This window comes from Bufo bufo, chromosome 5 (assembly GCF_905171765.1).
Source record: "Bufo bufo chromosome 5, aBufBuf1.1, whole genome shotgun sequence".
NCBI classification, from domain to species: Eukaryota; Metazoa; Chordata; class Amphibia; order Anura; family Bufonidae; genus Bufo; species Bufo bufo.
Window position 1 is genome coordinate 165848128 of NC_053393.1, and position 27123 is coordinate 165875250.

The window sequence follows — 27123 nt, forward strand, 5'->3', positions numbered from 1 at the left end:
GGATTCCTGTTCAGAGCAGGAGCGCACGGCGTCATTGGTTTGCTATGACGCCGTGCGCCTCATGCCGCCGCTGCTGTACAGTAATACACTCGTATAGATCATACGAGTGTATTACTGTAGTGCAGCGGCGGCATGAAGCGCACGGCGTAATAGCAACCCATTACGCCGTGCACTCCTGCTCTGAACAGGAATCCAGTCCGGCATACCACGGACCGCTCTCGGCCGTGGAACTCGGCCGTGTGCATTCAGCCTTAGTAGTAATAATCTCCGTGCATCATATGTCCTAGGGGATGTAACACTGAGGGAGTCACTTGTAGGGAAGGATTTGTGTGTCCTTGTAGATCAATAGATTAAATAACAGCATACAATGTCAATCAGCTGCTTCTAAGGCTACCAGGATATTCTCATGTATTACCGGAGGCATGGACTCACGGGGCTGGATGTAATATTACGTTGGTGCGTGCCTCATCTGGAATATTGCAGTTCAGTTCTGGACACCAGTCCATAGAAAGGACACACTACAGCTGGAGAAAGTACAGAGAAGAGCAACTAAACTGATAAGGGTGGCATGGAGGGTCTTAGTTATGAAGAAAGATTAAAGAATTACACTTATTTAGTTTTGAGAAGAGACGTCTAAGGGGGGACATGATTAACCTGTCAAACAATATATAATTAGCCATATACAAAAAATATGGTAAAAACTGTTCCATGTAAAATGCCCCTCAAAAAGACAAGGGGGTGGCTGCCTTTGACTGGAGAAGAAAAAGTTCAGTCTCCAGAAGCATCAAAGCTTCTTTACTGTAAGAACTGTGGAATAGTCACCTCCGGACGTGGTCACAGCAGGAACAGTGGACAGTTTTTAGATTCTTAAAAGTGAATGACATTAATGCTTATGAAAACGTGTAGAGTCTCACTTCCTTCTGGGATTCACGTCCCCACCTATCCCTTGGTTGAACTTGATGGACTTATGTCTTTTAAGCCTGTTTTTGATATAAAATAGAAATCACTCTACCAATGAAAACTTCATATCATCCATCAAAAAAGCAAGCCCTTACCAATTTACACCATAAAAAAATAAAAATGTTATGCATCTTGGAATGCAGCGACAACCAAAACAAGTTACTGTATTTTTTTCGCTTTATAAGATGCTCCTGATGATAAGACGCACCTAGGTTTAGAGGAGGAAAATAAAGAACTTTCTTTTTTCATCAGACTCCTAATTCGCCCCCCAATGTTAATCAGGCCTCAGATTAGACCCCCATATCAGCCCTCAAATCAGACCCTGTCAGAGTTAAAATAAATGTAGTTACCTCTACAGCACAGATTCGGTGGTCTCCTGCATTCACCGATCCCTTCTCTGGGCCCGCGCTGCACTGTGACTTGAGTTCGTACAGCATTCATACTACTTCCTGGCGCTGTACGCAGTCAGGACAGCGCAGCGCCGGGCAGTAGAGCCAGCTCTAGCAGCGCTACAATCACCATACCACTCATTTCCTGCTTTCTAATAAGTGCTTCCATAATGGAAGTGCTCACTTGTATTCACTTAGTAAGACTCGATTACATTTTCCCCACTTTTGGGGGGGGAAAAGTACATCTTATAAAGCGAGAAATATGGTATTTTGTTAAAAAAATGTTTTTATTGTCCGATTAATACAACATAATACAAACTATAGAAATTCGGCATCTTTGTAGTCGTACTGACCCACAGAATAAAGCTGTTAGTTATTTATACCACACAATGAACCATGTAAAAATAAATCCCATAAAACAATTTTTTTCATCTCTACCCTCACTAAAAATTCTGAAAGTTATTTAATACTGTACATTATATGTACCCCGAAAGGATTCCTTTAAAAACTGCAACTCCTCTCACAAAATGTAAGATTTCATACAGCTACATTTAAGATAAAAAATTTTAAAAAGTTATGGCCACTGGAACACAGATGGGGAAAAATGTTACTTGTCCTTAATGGGGTTCACAGGTAAAAATGCCTCACTCAGCTAGCGATTCAGAATTACCTGCACCCTGACGCTTTGGTCCTCCTCTCTGCCTCCTCTGTGTCCATATTCCAGTCCCTGCACTGTTTACATCCACCACAGCACTGCATGGTCACCTTCTCCACTGTAGCCACTGACTGGCTTCAGCAGTGACGTGCTGCCTGTGGCCATGTCACCGCTTAAGCCAGTCATTGGCTGCAGCAGAACATTTGACCATGCCAATGCTGCAGGGGATGTAAACAGTGTAGGGACCGGAAGATGGACACAGAGAAGATGGCGGGGAGCAGGTAAGTATAAATCCTTTGCTTTGTGGGGTAAAATGTCATTACCAGAGACCCCTTTAAAGGGCATGTGTCAGCAGATATGTACCTATGAAACTGGCTGGCCGTTTGCTTGTGTGTTTGACAGCTGAAGGAATCTGTGTTGGTCCCATGTTCATATGTGCCTGCATTGCTAAGAACTATAAAGTTTTAATATATGCAAATGAGCCTCTAGGATCAACAGGGGCGTCGCTGTTATTCCTAAAGGCGCAGCTCTCTCTGCAACTGCTACATCCACTGCACTTTGATTACCAGGGCCAGATGGGATCACGTTTACACTGCCTGGCCCTGCCGCTCCTAAACTCTTGCGCTGTGCCATGTGCTTCAGCATCTGGCACAGTGCTTGAAAGAGAACTACTGGCGAGCCTCTTTTCTGTACTCTGCCTGGCTGGATACTGAAGTGCACAGTGCAGCGCAGGACTTTAGGGAGAAGTCGGGGCCAGAAGTGATGACATTTACACTACCTGGCCCTGTCAAAGTTCAGAGGGCGCAGCAGTTGCAGACAGAACAGAGGCTCTAGGTGTAATGGTAACATCCCCATTGCTCCTATAGGTTCATTTGCATATACTGACGCTTCATTTTTTAGCCGTAAAAACTGCTTTTTGCAACTTTTTGTTTAAACTCTGTATCCACAAACTTAAAAAAAAGTTTTTTCATGTCAAAGGAAGCCCATAACATTTAAGCTATTTATGTCTTTTTTTTTTTTTTTTTTTTAGAGATAAAATGATACCTGAGCGTGTTGAAAAGTACTGTATCCAGTTTATGTATATGGGTGAGAAGGCTCCTGTACTTTATAGTGAACAGGTTTGTAACCCTTTAGGTCCACAGATCTCTTTTCCATTATGGCATAGACCTCTTAAAAATATTTGTTACTTACATACATTTTGCCTTCTTATTTTTTAGTTTTTAATAGATGTTGTTGCCAACAAGCCTGTGAAATTGGTTCCACTCTCAAACCCTGCCACTCCAGCAGTGTCCAATGTTAAAGATGAGGATAACCGCACTTTAATCAAGAATTTATGGCTAAAGACTGTGGTAAAGCTTTATTATATTTATATTTAAACATTTGCTGAAGAACGGGTACAGTTTTTCTGAAGAGATTCTCCAGGATGAAAAAAAAATATTTATTTATTCACCTGTGTCCCACCACTCTGATGTCATCTGAGCATGCAGCGGTCACTTAGCGGTTATAGTTCATGTGACTGCTGCACCCAGTAGTTAACCCTGTATGAACGATTGTGACCATGAGATCAGTGATTGGCAGCAGCAGTCATGTGAACGATAGACAGCACGTGACCACTGCAGGCCTTTCCTGCAAGTGTTTTCAAATTCCGTAAAACGCTTATGGGGTCAAAGTTCTCAGTACACCACTTAATATATTCTTTAAGGGGTGTAGTTTCCAAAATGGGGTCACTTTTTGAGGGTTTCTACTGTAGGGGTACATCAGGGTCTTTTTTTTTTTCTTCAAAATCACTTTATAACTGAATTGGTGCTTAAAGAGGACCTTTCACCTGGAAAAACATTGTGAACTAAGTATCCCGACATATACAGCGGCGCCCAGGGATCTCACTGCACTTACTATTATCCCTGGGCGCCGCTCCGTTCTCCCGTTATGTCCTCCGGTATGTTCGCTCAGTAAGTTATAGTAGGCGGTGTCTGCCCTTGTTCTGTGGGAGTCTCCTTCTCCTAGGCTGTAGCGCTGGCCAATCGCAGCGCAGAGCTCACAGCCTGGGAGTTTTTTTTCTCCCAGGCTGTGAGCTGTGCGCTGCGATTGGCCAGCGCTCCAGCCTAGGAGAAGGAGACGCCCACAGGACAAGGGAAGACACCGCCTACTATAACTTACTGAGCGAACATACCGGAGGACATAACGGGAGAACGGGGCGGCGCCCAGGGATAATAGTAAGTGCAGTGAGATCCCTGGGAGCCGCTGTATATGTCAGGATACTTAGTTCACAATGTTTTTCCAGGTGAAAGGTCCTCTTTAAAAAAATGGTTTTGGAAATGTTCTTAAAAATTTGAAAAATTGCTAATGCTAAGCCTTCTAACATCATAAAAAATTTAATGACATTTACAAATTGATGGCAACATAAAGCAGACATATGGGAAATGTAAAGTAATAAGTATTTTGTGAGGTATCGCTATATGCCATAAAAGCTGAGAAATTCATATTTAGAAAACTTTCAAAATTTTCTCTAATTTGGGGATTTTTTTTTATAAATAAAGGTAAAACATATTGACTTAATATGTTGATGAAGAGGATTCAGTTTAAGACTTTATTGCAATAGAAATGTACTTTATGTATTTATTTGGAGATTCTTAAAATGTTCAGTTATTTTCTTGTTAGGATGAACACAGTAACTTGGCAGGTGTTGATTTGAATGGTAAGATCATTGCACAGATAATAAGCACTTCTGAGACCGAGAAGGAAATTCCACGTTTCCAGTCAAATACAGATACCCTCGAGTTCACTTTTAAGAATGGATCTGCTGACATCCCTGTGAGTAATCTGTCTTAATACATACATACATTCGGTTATGGGCAGAAAAAACAATACTAGTAGTGATTATATGGTGGTTAGTTTTTTTAAAGCATTATCTTCTGATTTGTTACTTGTAACCATTAAAGGGACTCTGTCACCTCGTTTTAGCCTATAGAGCTGCGGACATACACGGCTAGATTGCCGCTAGCATGTCCGCAATATATCTGTCCCATATCTCTGTGTGCTTTTATTGTGTTTAAAAAAATGATTTTATAGATATGTATATGAGCCGGGTAAGGAGCCCAAGGGGCTGTACTAACCTTCGTGGAGCCCAGTCACGCCCCCCTGTGAAGGAGCCCAGCACCGCCTACGTTCTCCGAATCTCCTCCTTGCTCCCAGTTAGATCGCCGTAATCTTGTGATGCACAGTGCCGGCATAGTGTTCCTTCCCTGTGCTGGCATCAGCCTCAGGGAAGGAACTGCGCATGCGCGAGCTCGAGCATCGCGATATTACAGCGATCTAACTTTGTGAGCAAGGAGGAGATTCGGAGGATGCAGGCGGTGCTGGGCTCCTTCACAGGGGGCGTGGCTGGGCTCCAAGAAGGTTAGTACAGCCCCTTGGGCTCCTTACCAGGCTCATTTACATATCTATAAAATCATTTTTTAAACACAATAAAAGCACACAGAGATATGGGACAAGTATATTGTGGACATGCTAACGGCGATCTAGCCGTGCATGTCCGCAGCTCTATAGGCTAAAACGAGGTGACAGAATCGCTTTACAGTTGTGAAGCAGCATTATTAGCAGTTACTAGGAAGTGATAGAGAACTATTTTTCTGTTCAGTGTTCTATGTGCTTGTCCCAAGGAGTTTTTCCAGTTTTTCTCAACATTTTCCCATATATATAACTGTGCTGTGAGCTCTTCTCCCCGCTTATACCGGTCAGTGGAGCGGCAGAGAGAGGAGCCCGGCTGTTGTGTCAGTTTTTTTTGTGCCATCAGGCGCAAATCTGTGATTTTTGGTGAGGTAGGGAGAGGTAGATTAGGCAGTGATAGTGAGGGAGAGTTAGGGAAAAAATATATATATATATATTTTTACTGTGGTGTAACACCAGATCGGGTGTCTGGGGTCCACAGCACTCAGCTGTGTGACCCTAGACCCCCCAGGGGTGCTGCAGCTTGCCCCCACACAGACATTTTTTTGGGGGCGCAAGTTTTTTTTTTTGCATGCGCTGACTGTGGCCGGCACTCTTAGCGTCCGGCCACTGTTAGCACATCGCCCACCCCACCGCTGATCAGCTTTGTACCACTGATCAGCGCGTTTGAATCTTTTTTTTTTTTTTCACACTTTTTGGGATTTTCAAATTTTTTTAAAAGTTTTTTTTAAGTTTTTTTTCTGTTAGGTGTAGGGCAAAGTCCGTGAACACCCATCCCCCACACACACGCACAGTGAATAAAGTTTTCCACGCACACACACACTCCCCTATGGCCCGCCAGACGTTCTCGGCCGAGGAGGCATACGCCCTGTTTGCCTCCGACTCTGAGAGCCCCAGTGAGGACAAGGATGACCCCACTTTCCTTTTGTTATCCGCGTCCTCCTCATCATCTAGCGATGATGATAAGCCCCCAAGGCGGTGGAGACGCCTCCAGGCGGAGCAAGGAGACCACCATGCTAGGGACCCTGTGGCCCGCACTAGTACGAGAATCTTTGGGGCTCGTACTAGTTTTCCGGCCCACCAGTTAAGTCCACCTGAGCCCCCTACCGGTGAACTTGTCTGGTGTACCCCAGAGCATTTTGAGCCTGTGATTCCTGATTTTGTTGGCCAAGCAGGAATTCAGATTCCCACAGTGGGCTTCACTGAATATGACTATTTTAGTTTTTTTTTTCAGTGACCACTTTGTGAACCTGATGGTGGAGCAAACGAACCTGTACGCCCAACAGTTCATTGCTCACTTTGGGGCCAAATTTTTGGAGGCCTATGTAGCCCTGGAAGGGAGGTCGCGGTTGATGAGTCTCTCATTGCTTTCAAGGGGAGACTCCTTTTCCGCCAGTATGTTCCCTCAAAGCGGGCGAGGTATGGCGTGAAGCTGTACAAACTTTGTGAGAGTACCTCAGGGTACACTTACAAGTTTCGTGTGTACGAGGGGCGAGATTCCCGTATTCAACCCCCCGAATGTCCCCCCACTCTGGGTGTTAGCGGGAAACTTGCTAGATAAAGGTTGCCACCTGTACGTAGATAACTTTTATACTAGTATCCCCTTGTTCCAGTCCCTCGCCGCCAGATCTACGTCCGCTTGTGGGACTGCGCGGAAAAATCAACGTGGCCTCCCTACCCACCCCCTTCAGGTACCTATCCCCAGGGGTGAGACCCGTGCCCTTACCAGTGGAAACCTGTTACTGGTCAGATATAAGGACAAGAGGGATGTCCTTGTACTGTCCACAATTCACAGAAACTGCATCACCCCTGTCCCTGTGCGAGGTACCGCGGCAACGGTCCTCAAGCCCGATTGTATCGTCGACTACAATCGGTATATGGGAGGAGTTGATCTCTCTGCCATGTGCAAAACCCGGGCATGGTACAAAAAAGTTGCGGTCTACTTGGTACAGGTTGCCTTGTACAACTCTTTTGTGCTGTCCCGGAGCGCTGGCAACACAGGGAAATTCATGCAGTTCTAAGAGGCAGTCCTCAAGGCCCTTATCTTTTCTGACCGGGAAAGAGCAGGCCGGAGTACCTCGGGAACTGGAGGCGCCCGGATAGTCCCTGGCCAACAAATCTGCCTTTCAAAAACCACACGCCGCACCTTTCCCTCTATGCCCTACCGTGTGCCCGTACAGTAGTTTACGGCCACATATGGGGTGTTTTTGCAAACTACAGAATCAGGGCAATAAATATTGAGTTTTGTTTGGCTGTTAACCCTTGCTTTGTAACTGGAAAAAATGGATTAAAATGGAAAAATTGCCAAAAAATCGAAATTCTGAAATCTCCATTTGCCATTAACTCTTGTGGAACACCTAAAGGGTTAACGACGTTTGTAAAATCAGTTTTTAATACCTTGAGGGGTGTAGTTTCTAGAATGGGGTCATTTTGGGTGGTTTCTATTATGTAAGCCTCACAAAGTGACTTCAGACCTTAACTGGTCCTTAACCATCTCCCGACCGCCTAACGCAGGGATGCGTCCTGCGGGCGGTCGGTTTGTTACTCGTAGACGCATATACGCGTCATCTCGCGAGACGCGAGATTTCCTGTGAATGCGCGCACACAGGAGCGCGCGTTCACAGGATCAGAAGGTAAACGAGCTGATCTACAGCCTGCCAGCGGCAATCATTCACTGGCAGGTTGTAGATGCGATTTTTTTAACCCCTGAATAGTATATCAGATGCTGTTTTGTTAACAGCGTCTGATATACCTGCTACCTGGTCCTCTGGTGGTCCATTTTGCTTGGATCGACCACCAGAGGACACAGGCAGCTCTGTAAAGTAGCACCAATCACCACACTACACCCCCCCCTGTCACTTATTAACCCCTGATCACCCCATATAGACTCCCTGATCACCCCCTGTCATTGATCACCCCCCTGTAAGGCTCTATTCAGACGTCCATATGTGTTTTGCGGATCCGCAAAACACGGACACCGCGGATCCGCAAAACACGGACATCGGCAATGTGCTTTCCGCATTTTGCGGATCTGCACATTGCCAGAACTATATAGAAAATGACTTTTCTTGTCCGCAATTGCGGACAAGAATAGGACATGTTCTATAGGCTCTACAAAAAACTCAGTGTTCGCCCGATCAGGCCTTATCTTGTGCGCACACTTGCGTTCAGTCCGCCCCACCGCAGTGACAGAATATTTTTTTTTCTGATCACTGCAAAAACACGGTAAAATAGCTGCGGCACTATAAAGATCACTTTTGAGGGGCATGGCGAGTTTACAGAAGATTTATTTTTTTTTGGCACAAGTTTTTTTGTTTTTTTCTTACAAAGTCTCATATTCTACTAACTTGTGACAAAAAATAAAATCTCACATGAACTCACCATACCCCTCACGGAATCCAAATGCGTAAAACTTTTTTGACATTTATATTCCAGACTTCTTCTCACGCTTTAGGGCCCCTAAACTGCCAGGGCAGTATAAATACCCCACATGTGACCCCATTTTGGAAAGAAGACACCCCAAGGTATTTCATGAGGGGTATGGCGAGTTCATGTAAAATTTTATTTTTTGTCACAAGTTAGTGGAATATGAGACTTTGTAAGAGAAAAAAATAAATAAATCATTTTCCGCTAACTTGTGCCAAAAAAAAAATATTCTAGAAACTCGCCATGCCCCTCACGGAATACCTTGGGGTGTCTTCTTTCCAAAATGGGGTCACTTGTGGGGTATTTATACTGTATTGGCATTTTAGGGGACCTAAGGCTACATCTACACGACAACATTTGTCGCGCGACATTTTGTTGCACTAATGTCGCGCGACAATTTTTATAATGGCAGTCTATGGTGTCGCACTGCAACATGCAACATACTGCGACGCAACAGTCGCAGAAAATCCATTCGAGATGGATTGTTCTGCGACTGTTGCGTCGCAGTCGCAGCATGTTGCAGTGCGACACCATAGACTGCCATTATAAAAATTGTCGCGCGACATTAGCTGCAACAAAATGCTGCACTACAAATGTTGCAGTGTAGTTGTGCCCTATATGTCGCGCGACAAATGTCGTCGTGTAGCCCTAGCCTAAAGCTCGAGTAGTTTGGAATCCAAATGCGTAAAAAATGCCCTGTGAAATTCTAAAGATTCTCATTGGAATTTGGGCCCCTTTACGCACCTAGGCTGCAAAAAAGTGTCACACATGTGGTATCGCCGTACTCAGGAGAAGTAGGGCAATGTGTTTTGGGGTGTATTTTTACATATACCCATACCGTGTGTGAGAAATATCTCTGTAAAATGACAACTTTGTATAAAAAAAATGGGAAAAGTTGTATTTTACAGAGATATTTATCTCACCCAGCATGGGTATATGTAAAAAGACACCTCAAAACACATTGCCCTACTTCTTCTGAGTACAACGATACCACATGTGTGACACTTTTTTGCAGCCTCGGTGCGCAAAGGGGCCCAAATTCCAATGAGAATCTTTACGATTTCACAGGGCATTTTTTACGCATTTGGATTCCAAACTACTTCTCACGCTTTAGGGCCCCTAAAATGCAATGGCAGTATAAGTACCCCACAAGTGACCCCATTTTAGAAAGAAGACACCCCAAGGTATTCCGTGAGGGGTATGGTGAGTCCATGTAAAATTTTATTTTTTGTCACAAGTTAGTGGAATATGAGACTTTGTAATAAAAAAAAAAAAAACATTTTCCGCTAACTTGTGACAAAAAATAAAAACTTCCATGGACTCTCTATGCCCATCAGCGAATACCTTAGGGTGTCTACTTTCCGAAATGGGGTCATTTGTGGGGTGTTTCTACTGTCTGGGCATTGTAGAACCTCAGGAAACATGACAGGTGCTCAGAAAGTCAAAGTGCAAAAATTCACCTTTTTGCACCATAGTTTGTAAACGCTATAACTTTTACTCAAACCAATAAATATACACTTATTGCATTTTTTTTTAATCAAAGACATGTAGAACAATAAATTTAGAGAAAAATTTATATAGAAATGTAGTTATATTTGAAAAATTTTACAACAGAAAGTGAAAAATGTCATTTTTTTGCAAAAATTTCGGTCATTAATATAAAAAAAAGTTAAAATGTCAGCAGCAATGAAATACCACCAAATGAAAGCTCTATTAGTGAGAAGAAAAGGAGGTAAAATTCATTTGGGTGGTAAGTTGTATGACCGAGCAATAAACCGTGAAAGTAGTGTAGTGCAGAATTGTAAAAAGTGGTCTGGTCATTAAGGGGGTTTAAGCTAGGAGAGCTAAGGTGGTTAAAAAGTGGGTTTTTGAAAATTTCACGATTTGCTTTTAAACTTCTAAGCCTTGTAATGTCCCCAAAAAATAAAATGTCATTCCCAAAATTATCCAGACATGAAGTAAACATATGGGGAATGTAGTGTAATAACTATTTTTGTAGGTATTACTATGTATTATAGAAGTAGAGAAATTGAAACTTGGAAATTTTGCTAATTTTTGGTAAATTTGGTATTTTTTTATAAATAAAAATGAATTTTTTTGACTCCATTTTGCCAGTGTCATGAAGTACAATATGTGACGAAAAAACTATCTCAGAATGGCCTGGCTAAGTAAAAGCGTTTTAAAGTTATCACCACATAAAGTGACACTGGTCAGATTTGCAAAAAATGGCCTGGTCCTTAAGGTGAAAATGAGCCTTAAGGAGTTAAAGGATAACTGTCATATTTTTATTTTATTTGCTAGTTTATTAGAGCTAGGCATGTATACCTGAGTTTTTCAGTCAATGATTGGCAAAAAATCTGTAATTACCTTATAATAACAGCTTTTATTAATGTCCCCGTCCCTTTCCACTGCTCCCTTAAAAGACCGTTGCTATGGCTCATCTGTCTCCGGCTAGGAAGACATAGGGTCGGTCCTTCACACTGCATGCCTGCATTAGGCTTCAGAGTAAGGAGGCGTGTCTCTCAGTAATCCAATCTGATTGGCTGGCAAGAAGCTGCTGGCTACAGCAAGTTTGTATGTGACCTGAGGAAATGCAGTTTTGGCCTCAGAGAACTGGCAGAGGATCCATCTTGAGAAGATCCTCATAATGTAGGATTCAAAACAGCCGTAACTAAGGGCTAAAATAGATTTTTTGATTAAAATATGACAGTTATCCTTTAAAGGGAACCTGTCACCTCTACTATGCTACCCTCACTGAGCGTTTCTAAATGTTCATTGTGTTACCCTAAACATATAAATTACACTTTTAATTTCATTTGCAGACTAATTCAATAAGTATTAAGCATTTTAGTACTTCCCGCCTTTTATGAAAATTAACATAAAAGAGTCATATCTTACTTGTGTGACCAGAGAAGAGTCATATTTTCAAGCTCTGACTCATTTTAGGTTAATTTGCATATGGATCAAATCTGTTTTTTTCATACAATAAAAGCACACAGAGCTATGGGGTCTGGGTATTGGGGATGTCCTAGCGGCCATCTAGCAACCCATGTCCTCAGCTCTATACACAAAATCCAGGTGATAGGTTCCCTTTAAGATAGGGGCCATACGGATAATAACATGTTAGGAAATGAGCAATCATAGGACAGTGGTATACGGTATATGAGAAAAGATTGAGAAAAACTGGAAAAAAAACTTTAAAGGGATTCTGTCAGTTAGTTTTAGCATATACAATTGTTACATGTGCTGCTGGATCGCCACAAGCACATCTGCAATATACATTTTCCAAAGCTATGAATGCTTTTATTTAGTAACGATTTTATATGTATTCAAATGAGGGTAGTAAGGAGCCCAAGGGGCTGTTAGCAACGTTTCAGGAGCCCAACCACACCCACTGTGAAGGTGCACAGCACCGCTTTGCATCCTCCGAATCCCCTCCTTGCTCCCCCGACATCACACAGTTGAAGCGTCGTAATTTTGCGCATGCCAGCTAGCGCATGCACGGATCTTTCTTTGAGTCTGCTGCCAGCACAGAGAAGGAACACCATGCCGGCGCTGACATGCAGCGTACTCGCACATGCGCGAGTTTACAGCTTTTCAACTGTGTGACATTGAGGGGAGTAAGGAGGGGATTTGGAGGATCCGGTCCAGTGCTGGGCACCTTCACTGTGGGCGTAGCTGGGCTCCTGAAACATTGGTAGCAGCCCCTTGGGCTCCTTACTAACCTCATTTGCATATATATAAAATCATTTTTCTGACAAAATAAAAGCATTCATAGCTATAGAAAATGTATATTGCGGACTTGCTAGTGGCGTTCTATCAGCATATGTAAAAAGCACTATATGCCAAAACTATCTGACAGAATCCATTTAAAGACTATATGTACACATTTGGGGGCAATTTTTATTATATTATTGCATTGTACTCATTTTGAGCTAAAAAAAAATTGTTTGCTGGTCTTTATTAAAAATATGGAGTCATCTTTTCTGTACAGAGCTGACTTGCTCTAGTAGCACCCTTTGGATTTTCTGTCTTTTCCATCAGAACAGGAGCAAACGGACTCCTTATCTCTGCTCTCTGACATTATAAACACTCATTATAGCTCAATCCTTATCTTACTGATAAGAATGTGGCTTAAATAAGTGTGTATGAACTCTCAGTAGTTTAGAGATAAGGTTTATTAGATGACCAGCACAAAGTGAAAGTAAAAGTAGGATTCACACAATTAGAAAAACAGCTAACCCTTTGTGACAGAATGACTCAATATTTTTAATAAATGCCAAAAAAAAAGATTTTTAGCCAAAAAGGAGTGATACGCAATCATAAAAAAAAAATCTCCTAAAATGTACATAGCCTTTAATACTACATTATAGAAATAAGACTGTTTATTACATTGATGACCATTTGTCAATGTACACTCTAAGCCTGGACATTTTATTTTTTTTAATTAAAAGAAAAATCTACAAAAGTGCCTGTAATTGAAAGAGATTGATGGCATTTCAAGAAAACCTGTCACTATTAAATGTAGTGAAATCTGCTTGCGGCATGTTATAGAGCAGGGGAATCTGAGCAGATTCAGTAAAACTTGTAGTTTAAATATCTGCCTGTTCTGATGGCACTTTTACACGTCCATATAAACACGTTCAGGACCTTGGACGAGAATGCTTGTCCTAACTTGCAGGCACTTTAACGCACTAGGACGAGCATTCTCATCATAGGGTGAACGCGTTGCCGTGATCAGCAGCAGGGGCGCGGCTGATACTGACAGCCGGGCCCCTACTGAATCTGCCAGCATCGGTTGAAAACATTGATGCCGGCAGATTCATTGACCGCAGCATACAGGGGTGTTATGCGGTAGCTTGTAATCCCCATCGGGTCCCCGGCTGCAGTGACGGGGACCCGATGATTGCTGTGGCAGCCCCGATGCCTTGAACCAGGGATCGGTACTGTCAGCTACGGAAAAGCCCAGGAGATCCAGCCCAGGGCTGGGTCTCCTAGGCAACTGTTAGCGTCTTCCAGTGTACTGACAAATGTATTGTGCTGTAATGAAACAGGGATCAGACCCTGAAATGTTGAACTCCCTAGTGGGACAAAAAATAAAGTGAAAAAAGAAGTTAAAAAAATAAAGTATTACAAAAAATTAAAAGTTTCAAGTAAAAAAAAAATAAACTCCCTTTTCCCAAAATAAAGTAAAAAAAATTGTAAAAAATAGGGGGGAAAAAATTAAGAGTAGACATATTAGGTATCACCGCATCGGTATCGACCGGCTCTTTAAAAATATCACATGATCTAACCATCAGATGAACACCGTCAATAAAATAAAAACTGTGCTAAAAAAAAAAAAAAAAAAAATTTTTTGTCACCTTACATCACTAAAAGTGCACCACCAAGCGATCAAAAAGGCTTATGCCCCCAAAATAGTACCAATCTAACCGTCGCCTCATCCCGCAAAAAATGAGCCCCTACCTAAGGGTCCATTCACACGTCCGTGGAATGGGTCCGCATCCGTTCCGCAATATCCGGAACGGGTGCGGACCCATTCATTCTCAATGGGGCAGGAATGGATGCAGAGAGCACACTATGTGCTCTCCGCATCCGCATTACCGGAGTGCAGCCCCGATCTTCTGGTCCGCAGCTCCGGAAAAAAATAGAACATAGTACACCCCAAAATCGTACCAATCAAACAATCATCTCATCCCGCAAAAAATGAAACCCTAACTAAGACAATCGCCCAAAAAAAAAAAAAAAATATGGCACTCAGAATATGGAGAAACTGCTGTTATTGTGTAAAACGTAAATAAATAAAAATGTATACATATTAGGTATCTGCGCATCTGTAAGAACCTGCTGTATAAAAATGTCACAGGAACTAACCCCTCAGGCGAACACCGTAAAAAGTAGAAATTAAAATGGTGTCAAAAAAGCCATTTTTTATCACCTTATATCACAAAAAGTGTAATACCAAGCGATCAAAAAGTCATATGCAAAAATCCAGTGCACAAGAAAAAGAAAATTGCGGCACTCACTTTCGGATGTAAAAAACTTTCTTTATTCTTCCATTGCTTAAAAATGGGTCAGCGGGACAGACAACATTAAATGCACATGTAAAAAACCGGCAACGGCCGTTTCGCACTTGTATGCGCTTCCCCACCCACATGTTTTGATCGCACAGATCAAAACATTTGGGTGGGGTGAGTGGAAGCAGCCATCCGCAGGCCGCGATTGTGAAAAGCAGAGATATAAAAGCAGATTTTTTTTTTCCCAACAAAGCTATATATCAATTTGGTCAGCACCTCCTGCACTATAACATGCTGTCTGCAGATGGCATTTCTTTTTGTGGTGATACAGCATGCTTGTATGTATGTATGTGTGTGTATACGTTATTTGGCAAAACATAAATAATGCACCCAGATAGAAATGTCAGATTGCTGTAAAACTTGATATGCATTTAGTTATATCTAAGTGATTAAAGGTGTGCTCTGATTAAATACTGGGTCATTCCATTGTCCTATTTAAAAAAAAAAGGATCTCAGAGGCTGTTTTTGGGTAGTGTACCTCTTGGTGAGAGATCATTGACTGCTAAACATGCCTCTACAATGCATTTGAAGACAATCTGCCCAGCTGACAGACTATGAGAGGTGACGCATCATTGGAGTGAAGCATGATGGTTGTTTCAATGAATTGCCTGCCATCTAGTCTGTTCTGACTCACCTCTTAGGAAGTGTTGGGAACAGTGGTTACGTGAGCGCACCGAAACATGGCGATCAGGCTCCAGAAAGCCCACACAGATCACCAGTAGAGATGATTGTTTAAAAGGTGTTTCCAGGATTTTGATACTGATGACCTATCCTCAGGATATATCATCAGTATCTGATTGGTGGGGGTCCAACACCCGGGACCCCCACATATCAGCTGTTTGAGAAGACACTGGCACTGTGAGTGCTGTGGGCTTCTTGCAGCTTACCAAGCACAGCGCTGTACATTGTATATTGACGAGACTGTCCTGTACAGGAAGTTTTTATCGCTTCAATAAAGTATTCCCCTTTGCTACAAGACTGAGCTGGATTCTACGTTTTGTTTCTGAAGTGGCTGTGCTTGGTTTCGCGCTCAGCTACATTCACTTCAATGGGGCTCAGCACGATACCAAGCATGGCCGCTATACAATGTACGACGCTGTGCTTGGTAAGCACGGAGAGGGCCACGGGGTTCACAGGAGCATAGGTGCCTTCTCAAACAGCTGATCCCCACCGATCAGATACTGATGACCTATACTGAGGATAGGTCATTAGTTTTAAAATCCTCGAAAACCCCTTTAATCCGCCAACAAGCTGTGACCGTTTTGTTGTCCACCATCCAGACACAGGTGTCACCTTAATTACACACCCCTGTCTTTCTCCAGACCATTTCCAGGCCCTTAGCAGAAGAAAATTTGGTGTCACAGCACCCATTATTTTTCCCGCCATTGACAGCCATCCACCATCATTGTGTTTGTTTGCAGTGTTGTAGTGAAGGAGAAACCTGGACTGCTGCAGACTGAATTGTCTTTAACAACAAATCCACGTTCTATTTGGGATCCCATGACGGGGGGGTCAGCGCATCAATCCTGCCTTTGCTGTAGAAGAGCAACACACTGCCCCAACTTCTGTTGTGGTTATCTGAGGACCCATTTTATATGACAGTCAGTCTCCCCTAATAATGATGTGAGGGGCACTAACAGCTCAGTGATATGTGCAGGGTATCCTGGGGCCATATTTATTAACAGAATAATACTGACCCACACACAATAAGGGTCTCCCAGGGTTACGAATCGTTCCACTATAACATACTTTGTGTATAAAAGTTCACATTCCCAGAAAGGTTCTTTGTGAATTGCCACTATGAACTGGCTCCTAACGAAGGGAGACTAGATCCAGGATCTTGTACTCTGGAAGGGGCAATTAAAGTTGTATGCAGCTAAAAGGCCCCAAACTATCCTTCCAGCTAGCTCGGAGGTGTCAATAGAAGTAATGTATGCCGCACAATTGCTTGAGAAGAGAGCATATGGTCCATACAGCAGAAAATATACTTCAAAAGCAGCCTAGTCATAATTCACGTTTTGTAATAAATAACTTCTCCTTATGGTCATGAAACTTGGGCATGCCTTTGGTTACAAGCACCAGGATTTTCGGTTTAGGAAACCTACCTTACTTGTTGGTTGAAAGTATTAATATTTCATATTCATGTTTGATATGCCTGAGTTGGTAAAAATATCCTGCATACAAGAAGTTGTGCCTCAAATTAGAATTATGCCATAAAACTTACCACCTTTTGCATATAATTAGCCAGCCCCCTGTCACATGAGGAGGCTAAGACCCCTTTAAAAATTGCATACTGGAAACAACATATGATCAGAATCCAGAGATACATCTAATGTAGGTCTGATCAGATTTCAGTTGTGCATCCTGAACCGATCGAATTGGTAGGCGATTCATCTTTTTACCCCTTTTTGTTTTCTGGACTGTTTTCTTATATGTAAGAGTCCATTCACACAACCATAAAAGCTCTGTGCCTGTATTGCGGTCCGCAATGCATGGCACCAGCCTTGTGCACTCCGTGGTGTGGATGCGGACCTATTGACCTGAATGGGTCTGCAATCTGCAAGATACTGCAGAAGATAGGACATGTCCTACAGTCCTGATCAAAAGTTTAAGACCACTTGAAAAATGGCAAAAAATCATATTTAGCATGGCTGGATCTTAGCAAGGTTCCAAGTAGAGCTTCAACATGCAACAAGAAGAAATGGGAGTGAGACAAAAAATAATAATTTTGCATTCAATTTAATGAAAACAACGAATAAACTGAAACAGGCTGTTTTTCAGTTGATCAAAAGTTTAGGACCACACCTCCAAAAAAAAAACGAAACCCCCCCAAAACAGAAATCCAACTTCCAAACATGAACTCAGTAATGAGTAGCTCCGCCGTTATTGTTTATCACTTCCAAAATTTGTTTCGGCATGCTTGATGCAAGCGTTTCCATGAGGTGAGTGGGAACATTTCTCCAAGCGGTGAAGACGCCCGCACGAAGGCCATCTACTGTCTGGAACTGTTGTCCATTTTTGTAAACTTCCCTTGCCATCCATCCCTAAAGGTTCTCAATTGGATTTAGATCAGGGGAACACGCAGGATGGGCCAAAAGAGTGATGTTAATCTCCTGGAAGAAGTCCCTTGTCCTGCGGGCATTGTGTACTGTAGCGTTGTCCTGTTGAAAAAAACAGTCGTTACCACACAGACAAGGGCCCTCAGTCATGAGGAATGCTCTCTGCAACATCTGGACATAGCCAGCGTCCGTTTGACGCCCCTGCAGTTCCTGAAGCTCCATTGTTCCACTGAAGGAAAAAGCACCCCAGACCATTATGGCGCCCCCTCCACTGTGGCGCGTAGAAAACATCTCAGGTGGGATCTGCTTGTCCTGCCAGTAACGTTGGAAACCATCAGGACCATCAAGGTAAAACATTTTCTCATCTGAGAATAAAACTTTCTTCCACCTTTGAATGTCCCATGTTTGGTGCTCTCTTGCAAAGTCCAAACAAGCAGTTCTGTGGCGTTCAAGGAGACGAGGTCTTTGAAGACGTTTTTTGTTTTTGATGCCCTTCAGTCTCAGATGCCGTCTGATGGTTATGGGGCTGCAGTCAGCACCAGTAAGGGCCTTAATTTGGGTCGAGGATCGTCCAGTGTCTTGACTGACAGCCAATTGGATCCCCCGGCTCAGTGCTGATGAAATTTTTTGGGGTCTTCCACTTGACTTTTTTGTTCCATATCCCTCAGGATTATTTGAGAAATTCCAAATGACTGTCTTACTGCGTCCCACCTCAGCAGCGATGGCGCGCTGGGAGAGACCCTGCTTATGCAGTTCAACAACCCGACCACGTTAAAAAAAGGGAGAGTTTTTTTGCCTTTGCCATCACAACGTGTGACTACCTGACAGAAAATGACAATGAATCCACATCTTTGCACAGATTTGGCCTTTTAAAGGCATGTGGTCCTAAAATTTGGATCAGCTGAAAAACAGCCTGTTATAGTTTAATCGTTATTTTCAATTAATTGAATGCTCAAAAAATGTTTTATCTCACTCTCATTTCTTCTTGTTGCATGTTGAAGCTCTACTTGGAACCTTGTTAAGATCCAACAATGTAAAATATGATTTTTTGCCATTTTATAAGTGGTCTTATCCTCTTCAGGACACAGGGCGTACAGGAACGCCCTTATGTCCTGGTACTTAAGGACACAGGTCGTACCTGTACGCCCTGTGTATTTCCGATCAGCGGCGGGCGGTGATCGGAAGCCGATGCCTGCTCAAATCATTGAGCAGGCACCTCGGCTAAATGCGCGGGGGGGGGTCCCTGCGGTTTGCGGCTTTTTATTGTGCGGGCGGTGGTGCCATCGGGTCCCTGTGGGGGGGACCCGATGGCATGGAAGGCAGCGCAATGCCATCCTGAGGCATCTGCGCTGCCTTCCGGTGACGAGCCTGTGAGATCCAGCCCCCTGGATAATACTCACTGTATTACTCATACAGCCAATGCATTCCAATACAGAAGTATTGGAATGCGTTGTAAAGGATCAGACCCCCAAAAGTTCAAGTCCCAAAGTGGGACAAAAAATAAAGTGAAAAAAAAAAGTTGAAAAAATAAAGTTTTCCCCCCAAAAATTTTTAAGTTTCAAGTAAAAATAAACAAAAATGTCATTTTCCCCAAATAAAGTAAAAAAAAATTGGTAAAAAATAGGGGGGGGAATAGACATATTAGGTATCGACGCGTGCGTATCGACCGGCTCTATAAACATATCACATGACCTAACCCCTTAGATGAACACCGTAAAAAATAAAAACTGTGCTAAATAAACCATTTTTTTTGTCACCTTACATCACAAAAAGTACAACAGCAAGCGATCAAAAAGGCGTACGCCCACCAAAATAGTACCAATCTAACCGTCACCTCTTCCTGCAAAAAATGAGCACCTACCTGAGACAATCGCCCAAAAACTAAAAAAACTATGGCTCTCAGAATATGGAGACACTAAAACATAATTCTTTTTATTTCAAAAAAGCTGTTATTGTGTAAAACTTACATAAATAAAATAAAAAGTATACATATTTGGTATCGCCGCATCCGTATCGACCGGCTCTATAAAAATATCACATGACCTAACCCCTCAGACGAACACAATAAAAAAATTAAAACTGTGCTAAATAAACCATTTTTTGTCACCTTTATATCACAAAAAGTGTAATAGCAAGCGATCAAAAAGTCATATGCACCCCAAAATAGTGCTAATCAAACCGTCATCTGCAAAAAATGAGACCCTACCTAAGATAATCGCCCAAAAACTGAAAAAACTATGACTCTCAGAATATGGAGACACTAAAACATAATTTCTTTTGTTTCAAAAATGATATTATTGTGTAAAACTTACATAAATAAAGAAAAGTATACATATTAGGTATCGCCACGTCCGTATCGACCGGCTCTATAAAAATATCACTTGACCTAACCCCTCAGATGAAGATCGTAAAAAATAAAAACTGTGTTAAATAAACCATTTTTTGTCACCTTACATCACAAAAAGTGTAATAGCAAGCGATCAAAAAGTCATATGCACCCCAAAATAGTGCCAATCAAACCGTCATCTCATCCCGCAAAAATTGAGACCCTACCCAAGATAATCGCCCAATAACTGAAAAAACTATGGCTCTCAGACTATGGAGACACTAAAACATGTTTTTTTTTAGTTTAAAAAATGAAATCATTGTGTAAAACTTACATAAATAAAAAAAAATTGTATACATATTAGGTATTGCCGCGTCTGTGACAACCTGCTCTATAAAATACCACATGATCTAACCTGTCAGATGAATGTTGTAAATAACACAAAAAAAAGTGCCAAAACAGCTATTTCTTGTTGCCTTACCTCACAAAAAGTGTAATATAGAGCAACCAAAAAGCATATGTACCCTGACCTAGTACCAACAAAACTTCCACCCTATCCCGTAGTTTCTAAAATGGGGTCACTTTTTTGGAGTTTCTACTCTAGGGGTGCATCAGGGGGCTTCAAATGGGACATGGTATCAAAAAAAAACAGTCCAGTAAAATCTGCCTTCATAAAACCGTATGGCATTCCTTTCCTTCTGCGCCCTGCCGTGTGCCCGTACAGCAGTTTACGACCACATATGGGGTGTTTCTGTAAACTACAGAATCAGGGCCATAAATATTGAGTTTTGTTTGGCTGTTAACCCTTGCTTTGTAACTGGATACAAAATATTAAAATGGAAATCTGCCAAAAAAGTGAAATTTTGAAATTGTATCTCTAGTTTCCATTAATTCTTGTGGAACACCTAAAGGGTTAACAGCGTTTGTAAAATCAGTTTTGAATACCTTGAGTGGTGTAGTTTCTAGAATGGGGTCATTTTGGGGTGGTTTCTATTATGTAAGCCTCACAAAGTGACTTCAGACCTGAACTGGTCCTTAAAAAGTAGGTTTTTGACAATTTTTGAGAAATTTCAAGATTTACTTCTAAACTTCTAAGCCTTGTAACGTCCCCCAAAAATAAAATATCATTCCCAAAATGATCCTAACATGAAGTAGACATATGGGAAATGTAAAGTAATAGCTATTTTTGTAGGCATTGCTATGTATTATAGAAGTAGAGAAATTAAAACTTGGACATTTGCTAATTTTTCTAAATTTTGGACAAATTTATTATTTTTTACTCCATTTTACCGATGAAGTACAATATGTGACGAAAAAACTATCTCAGAATGGCCTGGATAAGTTAAAGCGTTTTAAAGTTATCACCAGTTAAAGTGACACTGGTCAGATTTGCAAAAAATGACCTGGTCCTTAAGGTGAAATAAGGCTGTGTCCTTAAGGAGTTAAACTTTTGATCAGGACTGAGGCAAGGATCGGAAGCACTATGAAGCGCTTCCATGGGCTTTTGGATCTGTGCCTCCTCACCACAAAAGATAGGACATGTCCTATCTTTTGCTGTGTCCTGCGATCGCAGACCCATTCAAGTCAATGGGTCCGTACCACAGAGTGCACTTGGCTGGTGCCTGTGCATTGCAGACCGCTATTTGCGGTCTGCAGCACTGGCACAGAGCTTTTATGTTCGCCTGCAACGTAGTGTGTTCCCCCTGAGTCTTGTGCATTAGTGATTGTGCATTCCGTTAACCATAACGAACAGATGGTGGCAGCATGGTTTGTGGCTGTGCGAGATGTTTTGGGGGGTTAATTCCTTAACTCCTTGGTAGCCTAGTGCATAGGTTAGAAGCGGAGTTCTCCCTTACAGTCACATTCAAGGTCACATGTGCAGCGAGTGCCAGAGTGTCAGAGTGTCCCTTTGTGGCCTGTCAGAATACATGTGTGCCTCACTAAAGATGGTACGGTTCCAGTCCATAGCAGTCCTGGTTTATCATTCAAATGAAGGTGACAGTGGCTGGCTGGCAATGGCAGGACACCTAATGGGTGCCATGACACTAAATTTCCTTCTGCTAAGGGCCCGGAAATGGTATAGGCCCTTAGGTATACAGAGACAACGGTGTGTAATAAAGGTGCCACCTGTGTTGGATGGTGGACAACAAAATTGTTGGAGATGCTTGTGATTGTTGGCAGATCAGATGATCCTGTCTACAGTCGTGGCCAAAAGTTTTGAGAATGACATAAATATTAGTTTTCACAAAGTTTGCTGCTAAACTGCTTTTAGATCTTTGTTTCAGTTGTTTCTGTGATGTAGTGAAATATAATTACACGCACTTCATACGTTTCAAAGGCTTTTATCGACAATTACATGACATTTAGGCCTCTTTCACACGACCGTTTTTTTCCCCCGTTTACGGGCCGTCTTTTGCGGTCCGTATACGGAATGTACTCCGTATGCATTCCGTTTCCGTATTTCCGTTTTTCCGTTCCGTTGAAAGATAGAACATGTCCTATATTTGGCCGCAAATCACGTTCCGTGGCTCCATTAAAGTCTATGGGTCCGCAAAAAAACGGAATGCATACGGAAATGCATCCGTATGTCTTCCGTATCCGTTCCGTTTTTTGCGGAACCATCTATTGAAAATGTTATGCCCAGCCCAATTTTTTCTATGAAATTACTGTATACTGTATATGCCATACGGAAAAACGGAACAGAAACGGAAACACAACGGAAACAAAAAACGGAACAACGGATCCGTGAAAAAACGGACCGCAAAACACTGAAAAAGCCATACGGTCGTGTGCAGGAGGCCTTATGCAAAGAGTCAGTATTTGCAGTGTTGGCCCTTCTTTTTCAGGACCTCTGCAATTCGACTGGGCATGCTCTCAATCAACTTCTGGGCCAGTTCCTGACTGATAGAAACCCATTCTTTCATAATCACTTCTTGGAGTTTGTCAGAATTAGTGGGTTTTTGTTTGTCCACCCGCCTCTTGAGGATTGACCACAAGTTCTCAATGGGATTAAGATCTGGGGAGTTTCCAGGCCATGGACCCAAAAGGTCAACGTTTTGGTCCCCGAGTCACTTAGTTATCACTTTTGCCTTATGGCACGGTGCTCCATCGTGCTGGAAAATGCATTGTTCTTCACCAAACTGTTTTTGGATTGTTGGAAGAAGTTGCTGTTGGAGGGTGTTTTGGTACCATTCTTTATTCATGGCTGTGTTTTTGGGCAAAATTGTGAGTGAGCCCACTCCCTTGGATGAGAAGCATTTATCTACCTGAGACATAATTGCATGCCGAGTTTTGCAGCAATCCAACACTTTTACCTGGGTTATTTGTTTTGGTCAAGTGTACTTTTTCAGTGCTGTGAAAAATGATTTGCCCATCACCCAATATTTTGTCAGATTTAGGTCATAAAGCTAATTAATATAAAATAAATATAAAACACAGCTATTAAATGATCATTCCATATATTGAAGATTAAAATTTATTCAAAATCTATATTACCCATGTCAAGAAGTGATTGCCCCCCAAATGTATTAACTGGTTGAACAAATGCAATCAGATGTTTGCAGTAACTTGCACTGATTCTTTTATATGGTTATGGGGGAATTTATTTCAGCTCTTATTTGCAGAATTGTTTTTTATTCCGCTACGGGACGGTTTTCAAGCATCAAATGACAGTTTTAAAGTTCTTGTCACAGCATTTCAAGTAATTACTTTGATTCAACCTCTCCAGAAGCTTAGTTGTGTTTCTTGTGTGCCATTTAGAGGTGGACTTGCTTGCGTGATTCAGATCAACTTCCTGCTACATAACCCAACTGCACTTAAGGTTTAGGTCTCCAACTTGACAGGTTGACATTTTTCTACAGGATTTTCTGACAAAGAGCTTTATTCATGTTTCCATCAATTATGACATGTCACCCAGGTCTCGCAGAAGCAAAGGAGCCCCAAACTATCACACTACCACCACTATGGTTAAATGTTGCTGTGAAAAAATTCCTATGGTGGAATTCATTGTATGCTCTAATCTGATGTAATTGGACCCATGTCTTCTGAAAAGTTTTACCTTTAAATAATCAGTCTAGAGAATATTATCCCATAAGTCTTGGAGGTCCTCTAGATGTTTTTTTGGCAAATGCAAGAAGACCTTTGTCTTCTTTTGGTCAGCAGTGGTTTGTAACTCTCCCATGGTTGCCATTTTTGCCCAGTGTTTTACTTATTGTGGAATCTTTTACATTGATCCTAGCCAAGTCTAGTGAGGCTTGAAGTTCTTTAGATACTCATTTGGTTTCTTTTTGTGACCTCCAGGATGAGTTGTCGATGCACTTTTAGTGAAATTTAGATAAGCCCTGTCAGTCCTGTAAAGGTTCACCATTGCTCCAAGTTTTTTTCATTTGTGGATAATGGTTCTCACTGTGGTTGGCTGGAGCCCCAGAGCCTTCTTAGTGGATTTGTAACCCATTCCAGACTGGTAGATTTCAGTGACTTTGTTTCACATTTATTATCACTGTAGACAGGCACACTTCATTTGGAACAATCCAGAAACATCAATTTATATCATCCATATACTCATTTATTATATCTAATATAAAAATAAAAAAGTTAAAATAAAGCACACACACTTAAAATGCCAATGCCCCTGTTAGCTGTATATGAGGTAGATCTGTTTGATCTCTCTTCGTCTCCACATAGGCATCCAATAGGGGACTGTGTATATAGTCCCTATCTACTGCATATCATCCTTATCGATTATCATTTATAGAATCCAGGTGTCACGGATGGTGTTGCAGAAAACAAGAAGTAACAAATAAAGATCCGACTGACTTGATCCCAAACTAAGGAACATATGGGTGAGCCCTATAAAAGCCCTAGAGCTCTCCCTGACTGCTCAGCCCATGCAAAGATCTCTATGATAGAAAATTGCATGTCCACGTACCTAGACTGGGTGACACCTGAAAACCCTATAATAGTGAGGGGACACAACCACCGGCTCCCTGCACTTAATACGGAGGGAGTCAGGGTCACCTAGAATCCAACCAACAGGAAAACACAAATAAAGGAATAGACTTATCTGAGGAACCAGCAGTTGCAACTTCTAGCAGTGAGCACAATCCAGGAAGTAGTATAAACCGCAAAGTGAGGCAGTATGGGAGGGGATATAAAGGGAGGCAATCACTGCTAATAGAAGACAGCTGGGAGAGGGAGAAGAGATGTCAAAGCGAAACCAAAACAAAAGAACATCATGCAGGAGGTACTGAAGAACGTCTGTCAGAACTTCTCAGAGATCTGGCGGTGACACCAGGACCCACTAAAATAACCCACTAACTAATATACCAATGGTATTGTTGATTATCATTTATAGAATCCTATGTGGAGACGAAGAGAGATAAAACAGATCTACCTCATATACAGCTAACAGAGGGGCATTGGCATTTTAACCCCTTCCTGACACATGACGTAGTAGTACATCATGGTGGCAAGGGCTTTGCTGCATTTTGATGTACTATTACGTCATGGTGATCGGGGGGGCACCGAAGCGGGGCGCGCCTGATCACTGCAGGGGCCCAGCAGTCCTGTAAAAACCCATGCTGGCGGATTAATCCCTTCTATGCCGCGGTCAGCGCTGACTGCGACATAAAAGGGGTTTGCAGCAGGTGAGGGAGCCCATCGGTTCCCCGCGCTGCTGTGGCGGGGACCCGATGGATGACAAGGCAGCCCAATGCCGTGCAGAGGCTGCCCAATGTGCCTTTGCACAACATCGGGACCTGCCTTCTATGGGTGCCGAGGAGATCCAGCCTCAGGCTGCGTCTCCTAGGTAACCTGTTAGTGTATTACAGATGTATTGTAATGCATTTCAGATGGGATCAGACCCTCAAAAGTTGAAGTCCCAAAGTGGAACAGAAATAAAGTTTAAAAAAAAGTGTTTTTAATAAAAAAAAATAGTTTTAAGTAAAAAAAGAAAAAAAATGCCCATTTCCCCTGACTTTATAATAAAAAAAATGGAAAAAACACACATATTAGGTATCACTGCGTCCGTAACGACCGGCTTTATAAGGAAAAAGTATACCGTATATACAGTATTAGGTATTGCCACATCCGTAACAACCAGCTCTATAAAAATATCACATGACCTAACCCCTCAGCTGAACACCGTAAAAGAAAATAAAAAAAATAAAAGCTGTGCCAAAAAAAAGAAATTTTATTTGTCACTTTACATCACAAAAATTGCAACACCAAGCGATCAAAAAGGCGTATCTCCCCCCCCCCCCCCCCCCCCAATTTTTTTTTGTACCAATCAAACAGTCACCTCATTCTGCAAAAAATGAGAGCCTACCTAAGACAATCGGTCAAAAAATACATTTAAAAAACTGTCTCTCAGACAATAGACACTAAAACATGATTTATTAATTTTTTGCGTCAAAACTTCTATTATTGTGTTAAAGTGAAATAAATAAAAAAGTAGACATATTAGGTATTGCCGCGTCCGTAACAACCTGCTCTATAAAAATATCACATGACCTAATCCCTCAGGTAAACACCATAAAAAAACAAAACCCATTTTTTTGTCACCTAACCACATAAAGTGCAACACCAATTGATCAAAAAGGCATATGCCCCCAAAATAGTACCAATAAAATTTTCACCTCATCCCGCAAAAAAATGAGATCCTACCTAAGACAATCGGTCAAAAAATACACTAAAACATAATTTGTTTGTTTCAGAAATGCTATTATTGTGTAAAACCTAAATAAGAAAAAGTATACATATTAGGTAATGCCACGTCCGTAACTAT

The 27123-nt window shown here is 42.0% G+C and overlaps 1 protein-coding gene across 1 annotated transcript in view; it reads left to right on the forward strand.

Moving 5' to 3' along the window:
• Positions 1 to 27123, forward strand: part of SMCHD1 (structural maintenance of chromosomes flexible hinge domain containing 1) — a 383867-nt gene that overhangs the window by 268124 nt on the left and 88620 nt on the right. The window contains 3 exon segments of the mRNA XM_040432517.1: positions 3035 to 3122; positions 3222 to 3353; positions 4663 to 4815. Of these exon segments, the coding sequence (XP_040288451.1) occupies positions 3035 to 3122; positions 3222 to 3353; positions 4663 to 4815 (373 nt within the window).